The sequence below is a fragment of the Neltuma alba genome, unplaced genomic scaffold, assembly GCF_004799145.2.
Source record: "Neltuma alba isolate B1F8T4 unplaced genomic scaffold, ASM479914v2 tig00010781_pilon, whole genome shotgun sequence".
Taxonomy (NCBI): Eukaryota; Viridiplantae; Streptophyta; class Magnoliopsida; order Fabales; family Fabaceae; genus Neltuma; species Neltuma alba.
This window is the reverse complement of record NW_021635599.1, coordinates 15,067-27,291: the sequence shown is the minus strand read 5'-3', so window position 1 is coordinate 27,291 and position 12,225 is coordinate 15,067. Positions and strand designations below refer to the sequence as shown.

At 31.3% G+C, this 12,225-nt stretch overlaps 1 protein-coding gene across 1 annotated transcript; it reads left to right on the top strand.

Annotated features, from left to right (window-relative positions):
- The first annotated feature begins 9,011 nt into the window (after positions 1–9,011).
- LOC114759019 (uclacyanin-3-like) lies at positions 9,012–11,133 on the top strand. Its single transcript, XM_028948118.1, has 2 exons — positions 9,012–9,360; positions 10,458–11,133. Exons 1-2 carry the CDS (start codon positions 9,159–9,161, stop codon positions 11,003–11,005), a joined length of 750 nt encoding a protein of 249 aa, XP_028803951.1. The 5' UTR covers positions 9,012–9,158; the 3' UTR covers positions 11,006–11,133.
- Positions 11,134–12,225: the final 1,092 nt, after the last annotated feature.

Genomic DNA, 12,225 nt, shown 5'->3' with positions numbered 1-12,225 from the left:
CTAGATATCTCTGGTTATGTGTAGATACAAAACAGATGTCATGGGTAGTTTTATGGAAACTTAAGAATAAAAACTTTAGACAAAAAAATACTCTTTCCAATGCTTAATATTAGTGCTACTTAATTAATTTGAATATATTAAGAAAATGAGGTTAATTAGTTAAATATAACAAATATAACATAACCTTTACAAAATAATCCTGTGCAACATCAATCAATCATCAATCATCATCAACTTTATGCTTAAAATTTTGTAATACCCTGGTCCCTTAGAAATGCGTAATATTGGGTTAAGAATATTTTCAAAACCATTAAAGTGGTCAATTATTACAAAAGAGAGAGAATGACTGAAAATTAAATAAGTAATAGTATCTATTAAGTAGAATATTAATATCCCAACATTAATGCCTAAAATAATGCAGCTTAATGAAATTTCAAATGTCATCAAATATATCACCATGTGAAAGAGGAGAAGTCTCTAGTTAGGTTACACAATAGCTTATAAGTTTGGGAAAAAAATAACAATATATGAGATAAAATAGATTAAGATATTATATTTAAATAAAATTCAATTCTTAACAAACTCTTATATTAGGAATCGGAGACAACATATAATTAGGGGCAGTTTTGTTTAGACGGAAAAAAAAAATTTAACCTCTAGCTTACATTAATTTTAAAAACAAAATGTAATGGTAAACTTACCGTTTTGGAAACAAGAGGGTCACAATTATGATTCTTTATAATTAATTCGAAGGTCTTCAACGAAGGAACTTTTTTCACAGAAGACATCATTGTTTGATGAGCATTCTCCCAACACCTGGATCTTTTGTCTACTTCAACACGCACCCGCAATTCCTCTAACGTGTGAATTGAATTTAATGAATCTATTATTCCACTACATGAAATCTGCAAGAGAAAAAATGACAATAATATATAATCAGCAAAATATGTGTATAACTATTGTATTAATAATCATGTTGTAGGAAAAAAAAAAAGACGTAGACATTCCATATGCATATATAGCGTGTCATAAAATTATATTCTTAGTTTTTTTTATTGAAATATAGTCCAAATTTAAGGTCTTAATAATGAATTCATTTCTTTTTCTAAGCTGACAGTTAATTAATTAATTTTATTTGAAATTCTACATCTATTGAAATAAAAATTATAAATAAACATAAAAATAAAATAAAATTGATTTAATCTAAATCATTCCATTTAATGAGTCTGTATGATATCTAAATTTACGTACCTTGTGAAGAATGGCGTCAGATACATATAGTTTTCTGGTTCGACTGACATCAAGAAGGAGCCTTTTGAAGGAATCAAGAGAGATATTATTGGCAATATCAGGAATTAGCACAGTCGCAGATTGAAGAGAAGGAAAATTGTTCTTGTCGCCACAACAATTATAATATTCCAAAGGAAGTTTCCTGTTCCAACTCGACAACAAGAAATCTTCAAGATTTGGAGAATCTGAAACCTTAAGAGACAGGCTTGTTTCATCGGTCCCATGACAAACAAGATTCCATGTCACATGTAAGGAAACAAGTTCGGGTGCAGAAACATGAAGGTTCGTGAAGTGAGCATCAATGGTGAAAACCCTAAGAGACGAGCTTGTGATTCTGAGATTAGTTGGAAGCACCAAAACACCAGAAAGATTCAGTTCTTGCAAATTAACGCAGCAAGTCGAAACCCACTTTTCAAAACTATGGTTCAAAGCGATAGGGATATCCTTAAGCGTTAAAACCCTAAGATGCTCCAGAGAGCTATGATAATGGAGCTTCAGTTCGGGTACATTAAGGTGATTATGGTAATTATCCATATTTTCATAGTCCTTGCACTGTAAATCCAGCTCCAGAACATTCAAATACAAAGCATTTTGAAGCCATTCCTGGGGAATTTGAAGATCGTAATCATCGCTTGCAATAGTTAATTTGAAGATCTTCAAAGAAGGAACATTTTTCACGAAAGACATAATCGTATCGGCTTTCTCCCACCACTTATCTCCTTCAATACGTACGTGAAATTTGTGTAACTTACGAAATATATTTGCATAATGTATTAGTCCTCTTCCCTGTGAAATCTGCAAAAACAAATATTATTAAAATTCATCAAATTTATATAATTATTACTCCATATATATAGTTTGCATAGGTATTTGAGAAAGTAAATGTACTCATATCACATGCATATAATACACACTGCACAAATAACATGATATACATAGTATGATGCATTATATTATTTCTTCACAATGAAATACTTCAAAAAAATTATAGAAAATTTATTTTTTAACATTTTATTGAAATACTTATTTTAAATTTAAACTATTTATCTATTTTATTTTTTTAAAATTTGCACATAATTAATCCTTATGTATATTTTTCTTTTATTTAGATAATTTAACACCCCCTCCCCCGATGCGCCTGTGTATTGAGTTCTCATGCTCATGGGCCATGGCCAAACGATGAATACAAAATATGTGGACTGTGCAATTTTAATTTTATTAAACTTTTATTTTAATATTATAAAATCTAAAAGGGTTAATATAATCTTTGGTCCCTCCAGTTTGCCCTCATTTTGAGTTTGGTCCCTCAAGTTTCAAACTACAAGTTTTAGTCCATCTAGAGACAAAATAATCCAAGTTTTTATTGGATTAAAGGGATCCATATTTTAAATGAAAAGAAATTTAAGGAATATAGGGATCCATGTTTGAAATGAAAAGAAATTTAAGGGATCAAAGCTTATAATTTAAAACTTAAGGGACTAAAATCAAAATGAAGACAAATTTGACGGATCAAAGTTTGTATTAACCCAATCTAAAATAAAGATAATATTCTAACCGTTGTCTTTTATTAAAAAAAATTTGTCATTTGTAAATTATAAATTAAAAACTTCATAGTTGAGTACATGTGTGCATAAATTTAAGTATGTACCTGGTGAAGAATGGCATCAGAGAGATGTAATATTCTCGTCTGGCTAATATCAAGAAGGAGCCTTTCCAAGGAAGAATGAGAAATAAGAGGTGGTTCAGCAGGAAGTAACACAAACGCACATTTAAGAGAAGGAAACTGGATATCTCCAGAAGAACCATATCTCAAAGAATCATATGATGTGTCCAAGTTCTCCAACACAAAACTTTGAAGATTTGGAGTATCTGAAATCTTAATGAACGGATGTGATTGGACTCTGTTAAGATTAATAAGATTCCATGTCACCCGTAAGTCAACAAGTTTTGGTGCAGAAACGACATGAAGTTCCTTAAAGTCACCTTCAATGACAAAAACCCTAAGAGATGAGCTTGTGATTCTGAGTTTAGTTGGAAGCACTAAAACATCAGAAAGATTCAGTTCTTCTAAATTCACACAGGTTGTCGAAATCCAATCTTCAAAACTGTCGTTTAAAGCGATGGGGATATCTTCAAGTCTTAAAACCCTAAGATGCTCCAAAGGGGTAGAATATTGCAGACTCAGTTCAGGCCTTTCAAGGTAACAATCAGAGCTTACTGGTTCCCCAGCGAACTCCAAGATCAGCTCTTGAACATTCAAAGACAAGGCTTTGTGAAACCAACCCAGCAGATGAAGGGTCACAAAATCCAATATTGGAAGATTATTCATTTTCTCTGGTAAGCATATCTGAAGCCTTCGAAACTCATGTTTGATGTTCGACTTATTATTCATACGAAACTCGAAGAACTTGTCGAGGTGTTTGATGAATCCGACGTTGTCTGGGACCTCTTCGAAATCTAGAACAGAAGGGTAAGAACACAGTGAATGAAGTCTTTTAGAGGCCATGCTTAAACGAAGAATGGATTGCGCAGAATCTACACGAGAAAGGATTTCATCAATGAAGAGATCGTCATGTAATAAATCAAAAGGACTTTCCGAGGAGGGTTGATCCATGTTTGCTTTTGGAAGGGAATTGAAAAAGGAGTTCAAATTGAACGATGAATGATGAGAGAGTTTATATAAGCCGTTTAATTAAGCTGATAATATGATTTGTTAAAGAAATAATGTTATCTAGACTTCTTTTTTAAATGAATTTGAAATTTTATCTGGATGATTGCAAGATAGATTTCCAATCTCAAGTTATTTAAATAATTAAGCGGATAATTTAATTTTTTAAAATAGTATTATTTATACGTTTTTTAGGATAAATTAATTAAAGAGAATGTCCTGGGGAAACTAAAATAATATTTATATTATCACCGGAAAAAAATAATATTTATATATTGAAGTGCATATCTTAAAAATTGTAATTATTTAAAAGATTAAATAACAAAATATAAATTTGAACATACTAGACTATCTCTAACTAATCAATATATTTGGAAAAGGAAAAGGAGGAAATTTCAATTGGAATTCGAAGAAAGACAAAAATAAAAATTAACTGTTCATGTAGACAAATAGTTTCATTTCATCATGTGTTTAGATAAGTATGAGTACTTATCGTGATGGGTATGTGTGTATTTAAAAAGTTAGATACATATTGATATTCCTTTCTTTATGAATTCAAACTAGATAATTATCTGCTTCAAAAAAGATATATTTTCACGTTTCCGATAGGTAGATATCCGTTGATTATTTTCATCTAAATTTTGCGATTTTAAACATATTTTGATTTCGGGGATCAAAATTAAAAGACCTTTTTGAGGAAAAAAATGATTTGACCAGGTTATATTAATTAATTTTGGACAAAAAATCCAATTTAGTTCTAGGTTAGTGAGATGAAATCCACTAAAATCTCGTAATGTAATGTATCAGATATTTATTCTTTTTACTATTTTTTTTATTTTAAAGATACTTTGCAAACATTTTTATTCCAAATCATTTGAATTTTTTGGCCAACAGAAATTGTTTAGATAATATCAGTTTATTTCAGATTGCAAATTTCAAATTATTTATTTTATTCAGACCTTTTCTGACTCTATCTAATACAGGAAACCTACATCTAATTATATTATAAATTTAAAAAATAAGTTAAAATTGTAGCAAATAAGACATATTATATCTAGTTTTTACCACTTATAAGAAGCCATAATATATGACTGGCATAGATTTCAATCTCTGTAAACATCTAGGAATTAGTTATAAGTTTTTAAATTACAAGGACCAATATAAAAATTATAATGAGAGTAAATTATAAAAATTGGACCAATTAGGCAGTTTTCCCACATATGCGTTGGACGGGCAACATGACAAATTTCATTTACCGAAAACTAACATTAAAAAGGAATTAATACAAACAAACCAAGTATACAACTTCACATTGTTAAGAAGAATAAGAGATAATAACAATCTTTACTAATCAACAAAAAAATTGGTAACAAACACTATTAATAAAGTGAGGATATCCAAAAGTTTGTTTTGAATCAATATCATTTTGAAAGTGTGAAAAAAGGAGCAATGTTACCCTTAGCCATCACAAAATGTTAATGTTCAAGGTTAATTTTTTAATAGCTAGAACAAATTTGCTTCTTTTTTTGCATTTCCTAGGTGATATTGATCCTACCAAAACCTTCGAATATTCACAGTTTCTTTGTGAAAATTTTAGGAGTAAAATCGGACCTTAATCCAATAAATAATGATACTTTAATATCTCAAACATAGACAAACCAAATTGATCAATTCATATCAGTATTATATTCACAAAGCCACTGGCTTCTGATTACAAATAAAAAGTTCTGTAATGGTTGATTGATTTTAGTGGCTTCAATTCTGAGAAATTAAGGTTGATATAAGAAGATAAACCTTAATTTCATCGTAACAATCATAGCTTGTTATTTCCCCACGGAACTTCAAGATCAGCTCTTGGACATTCAAAGACAAGGGTTTATGATACCAACCCAGAAGACGAACGGTCACAAAATCCAATAATGTTGGGAAATTCGTTTTCTCTGGTAAGCTTATTTTAGGCCTTCGGAACTCATGCTTGATGTTCGACTTCTACGTACGAGACTCGAAGAACTTGTCGAGGTATTTGATGAAACCGACGAAGTTGTCTGGGACAACAGAGGGGTAAGAACACAGTGAGTGAAATCTTTTAGAGGCCATGCCCAAACGAACAATGGATTGAGCAGAACGTACACGAGATTTCATCGATGAAGAAATCGTCGCGTAGGAAATAAGGACTTTCCAAGGAGAGTTGATCCACATGCTTTTCGAAGAGAACTGAAAGAGGAGTTCTAATCGAGAGAATAGGAAGTTTTTTTTTTTTTTTTTGTGTGTGCAGATATATGAATGAGAAGGAAAATTTCAACTGAGAGCCTCCCCTCAGTCTCTCTCTCAAGCTAATCGCCTCCCAAAGAAAAAGAAGAAAATGTGGAGAGGGAAGAGGAATATATAAATATATATATATATATATATATATATATATAAAAAGCAGTGGCTGAGAAAGGAATAGTGAGAGGAAAAGTAGGGTTTATAGCTAGCACAAAGCCCATCCGGGAAGTCTAAGAATAACATTTAGAGAGAGGAAAAAAAACACACACACACACATCTATGTGTGTGAGGAATTGAATTGAGAAGATAATTTTTTGAGAACTTTAAGTTGGAAAAAAAATTTAATCTATAAATATGCGAATTAAAAATCAAATTAAAATATGTACCCATAATTAAAAAATCCAAATGGAACTTTGAATTTGGATTATTTGTATAAGAATGTTGTGTGTGGTGGGGAGGAGGATGTGAAATTTATATGTGTTTATATACATTTCCTTTTTTTGGAATATATATCAATAAGTATCTGAAAGTCATGAACTTTGAAGAACAGCTAATATCTAATTGGAGCCATTTAATGGAAGCTATACATTTATTTGTTGGGTTGTGTAAATTATTGAGTGCGACTCTACTTTGTGTGGACCATTCCATGCACCCACCACAACGAACATTTTACTCCCACCGTCCCTATTTATTAAAAAAAACATTTGAAAAAATTACATAAATAAAAAAATTAGTTAAAATTAGTTAAAGATAATAAATATGTAAAAAAAGTTTTAAGTTTTACTTAAAAATATCATTATTTATGAGACATAAATATTCTCCTATTAAAAAAATCTGAAATACTATTATTGAGTACTAAATATTGATACCTTTCTGGAATTTCAATATTTATTCGCTACATTATAAATATTTTTTTTTAACTAGATTCAATGCCATTAATACCTTACAAGAAGTTAGATATTATGAATCTCCGGACTTTGATTTTATGTCCCTCTCCATACGTTGTGTGTTTGGGACCCAGTGTGCACCCATCCACCTAGTTTTCATCGTTATACATTAGATCGATGCAAGCTACAGGAAGACAGCTGCACATGCATGGTGCAACTACAGTGGAACGATGTGACAAGAAGATAAGAGATCAATAATGATGGAAAATGACACATAATGTACTAAAAATCAGACCAGTAAATCAGCTGGTCAAGGTTAATGGCTCGGGGTCAGTAATTCAAATTGGGACCCATTTGAGATCTAATTGTTGGAGATACATATAATAATTAAATAAATATTATTCCAGGCGTGTATAAATTATATTGCATGTATAACGAAATAAAGTTTACTAAAGCACAAATTTATGAAATTTTCTAATTTTTAGATCTAAGATAATATTATTTCAGGCTTAATAAGAGGGGGAAAAAATATAAAGTTCAAATGAGTCGACCTGTTTAAAACTTTTGATCTAATCAACTAAAAGGTTGATTTATGAGTTTACTAGTATATATAATAGATTTGAATTATATATATTGATTTCATATATATATATATATATATATATCACTCTGGTCCTTATTATTTGTTACTTGTAGCGAGGAATTTTGATTCTTGTTATTTGTTGTTTGTACCCTTTTTAAGGTTTTATTTTGAATTCTATCCTTATTACTTATAATAAAAGTTAAGAGATAGGGAATGAGTCTCATATTTTTTTTCCTCAATATTCATCTCTCTTTAATAAGTACAAAAATAAAATTTTTTATCTATTTAATGGTCTCCTTATTATATGAAAAATTATTATAGGTGACAAATAATAAGTATCAAAATGTTACATATATAATCCTCGTGTGGGTCAGAAAAAGAAAGATGCATTGAACTATATCGAAGAGTTTCACCGACCAACAGTGTCGGCCTCATCCCACGTGTTTGTGTTTTGGGATTCTGTGTTTTGCTGTGTACGGAGACCGACCTGAACGGCGTCTCACAACTTTTGGGACGTCCTTAGTCCTTGCCACTTGCATATCTCTTTTCCCTTCCTCTTTATATATTCCCTCACATGGAATTTGTCCTTTGCCCCCAAACCAATCCTCCAAATTGTTCTTCCTCACCAAGAAGCCTTGCTTTGAGTGTAATTGATTGGCTATAAATATAAGGTTTTAATATTAAAAGTAGGGGTAATATCATTATGCATCCTTATAGTTTGGTTTAATTTTAGTTTTTATCTCTATAGTTTCATAAAAATTTGATTTGAATTTAAATATCATGATTAAAACCAAAACTCGTCAAAAAAAAATAAAGATCGTTTGTTAAATTCAAACCAAAAAAATTGCAAAACTATATGGATAAAAAATAAAATTCGATCAAAGCATAATGACTAATAAAAGTATCTTAAAAATATCTCTCTAGTTCTATTTATAGAATTAAAAGAGGAAAAAAATTTTGGTCCCATTATACAGAGAGAGAAATTTTTCATATAAATATTTAATTTTTCACCTTATTTATTATTATATTAAAAAAATGTACAATATTAAATAAAAATAGGTGTTGAAAAGTTATTAAATTAGAAAAAAAAAGTTAATAAAATTTAATGTTTTTGTTGGCATTTGTCCGTGTGGGAGTTACTTAGCAGAAGAGACTCTAATATTCGTTATGAATTGGTAACTGTGATTTTCCATGTATTGACCGCTTTTCCGAGGAACAACTACGATTCTTTATGACACAATTAATTAGGAGCTAACATGAGAAACAGACTATTTTAGTAATTCCAAGAAAAGTCAGGGACTTTCTCTGGATCATGCCATAGCTGGCAACATGACAATCTCACATTTCTCATTCCCTTTTCAAGTCAGAGAAACTATCAAACTGACCTCCTCTGCTTCTTCTGCTTCTTTTTCTTGTTGTTGTTCTTCTTCTGAATCTACCGGTTCACAAATCCCAAGAAAAAAACATGGGACACAGAAGATCAACCTCCTCTTTCTCTTGTCTTCTTCTTCTTGTTGTCATTGCTCTCTGCTTCTCAAGATCTGCTAAAGCTTACAAGAATTACACAGTGGGTGACTCTCTGGGTTGGTTCGACAATCTTGAGAAGCCCTCTGTTAATTACCAGAAATGGGTCTCTGGCAAACAGTTCAGCTTAGGGGATTTCCTCAGTAAGTGACTCCCATACTTCCATTTGTATTTCCTGACCCTGACTCTCTTTTCTTACTGATTTTGTGTGTGTGTGTGTGTGTGTTTTTAGATCAACGATTTGAACCTAGTCTATCTCAGATTGACTGCTCATTTAGGTTACTATTATCATCAGTTCCATGATTCCTCTGTTCTTGTTGTTGAGTGTTGTCTGACTCTGATGTTCTTTTCTTACTGATTGTGTCTGTGTCTTTCTGGGTACGCGTGTGTGTATAGAACGTTTATTTGAACTTAGTAGTAGTATATTAGATTGATTGCTCACATATGTTACTGCTAAGTTCTATGATTCCTCTGTTCTTGCTGTTGAGTGTTTGTGTGCGCGCGTGTGTTTTCTGATGTTATGGATGTTAGAATTGAAGTGGTTTGATCTGATGGATCTTCAAGTGAAACGGAGAGCTATTTTTCTGTTTATATATAGAAAATTGACGGAAACTTCTCATCAGTTTGCTTCTCTTGCTTTAACAATCCATTGTAATATTGTATGGTCCAATTTCTCTGTAATTTAATTTCCTTTTTGTAATTTAATGATAACCCAGAAAAAATGGCAAACTGGTATGATCGTCTCTTTATGTGGCTTCGATAGAACAAAAGAGGCAAAAACAAAAACCTCAGAATCTGATGCTCAAAGTGATCACTGCTACAACATTTTTTTAATTCACAATATTCTTTTCTTTAATTAGGTGAAAACATTCTCTATGTTATATATTCCTTCCTTGTATTAAAAGATTATATAGGGGTAGTATTAAAAGAGTGAATACCAAATCTGAACCATTTAAATCAAAATTGAACGGTTCAGATTTAATATGATTTACCTTTATAGTTTTAATAGTTTAATATTTTAATATGTATAGAATTTAAAATAAAAAAATTATCTCTTAAATGTAAGTTTTTTTAAAAAAAATAATTTTTAAAACTCAAAATTACTTAGGAAAGCGTGAAATAATACATGCCATGCTCATTATATACTTTGTTTTTTTAACCAAATTCTTTGATTTAACCAAATTCTATTCATGCTTTGCTGCAAATAACCTTATTTTATTGTTAATTTTGTTGCATGCAGTTTTCAACACAGACAACAACCACTCTGTTATCCAAACATACAACTTCACAACGTACAAACTATGTGACTACGACGATGCACAAGACAACGACACCACCCAGTGGTCAGCCTCCGACCCGTCAGCGACGGAGCCGCATCCGGTGACGGTGGCAGTGCCGCTGGTGAAGGAAGGGATGACGTACTTCTTCTCAAGCGACTACGACGGCGAGCAGTGCAAGAACGGACAACAATTCAAGATCAACGTGAGTTATGGTCAAGGATTGCCCAAGAGTCTCAGAGATTATTATTCTTCTCCTCCTTCATCTCAGGATTCTTCTTCTCCTTCGCCTGCTAGCCCTATGTCTGGGGACCAAGATGTGACACCAGATACTATTGTTCCTGCTAACTTCGACCATCCCCGTGAGGTAGATGATGACGATGATGCTGATGAGAGAGCTGAGAAATCATCAGCTGCTGGGTCTGTCTTTTCTGGGAAAATTTATAACTTTCTGGGAAGTTCTCTTGTTTGTCTGGGAAGTGTTGTTTTGTTGTTTGATTTGATGAGCTGAGAGAGAGGTACGTGAGAGCTGCTTATATTTGTATACCTCGTTTTATTTTTTAGTTATTGTTGATCGATTTGTTTAATTTGTTTTGTTTCTTTATTTGAATGAATAGGCTTGAGTGGTTGAGTTTTTAATTTCCGCCTTTTCTCGTTAGTGAGGAGTGATTGAGTTCCTAGAAAATATATTCTATTGATATTAACAAAAATATATAATAAATAATGTAACAGTATGACTAATGCATTTTTTATTGACACAGATGTTGCTAATACATATATATGCAATGCAACTTACTTTTTCTATTTTCCACATTTTTCTTTTAGGTAATAAGTAGTAAGTAGATGACTGCACGCAATTGAATTGTAATAAACGTTTTTGTTGTTATAGCTTTTTATATAACAACTTTGTTATATATTACCTACAATCTTTAATATAAAAGTTATACTACTAATTTAAACGTATTAAAAAATTACTTAAATTAGTTATTTATCACAAATGTGTATTAATTTTTCTAAATTATTATTTTGACTCGTGTATTGAATTATTAGAATTATCTCTTGATAAGAACTTTTTACGATCAATAGGAATATTTTAGTGAAAGATAGAATACAAAGTATTAATTGTTATGTTAAGGACAAGAGGTGGTATTTTTTTGTTTGGTAATCAAAAAGGCTAAATCTACTCACCAAGGAAAAAAAAAATTGCAGAAGGCAACTTGTTGGAGTCTGGTGACCAAAAATTAATGAAATGCATAACAACTGAAATCTATAGAATTTTGTGTAGTTAAAAAAATCTACGCAAGTTCAAAGTATTCTGTATGTTCCTCAAAATTCTTATAACAAATTGTCCAATTTCGGGAGAAACCTATCTTTAATCATCCTTAATCCTCCCAATAATGCGCCTGACGGAATCAGGGAAGACATAGCCCAAAAACAAATCATAGACGGGTAATCCTCCACAGTCTAGCCATAGAATGATCTCCAATAAAATCAATAGTGGTGAATCTTCCCCAAACTGTAATTCTCAAATCCACCAAACAACCTAGAACCATCTTTCAATTCTTTGAATTAAATGAGGCAACCAAGCTAGCTAAAACCAAGTTCCTCCCTAAATTATTGAGTGTTTGGGTTGTTTCTTTTCCAAATCCTTAATGGACCTTTACCGCTGCGTGCCCACTTCAGATTAATCAAGTAGTCAAATTGGAATATGAGCGTATCGTTCCTGGATTG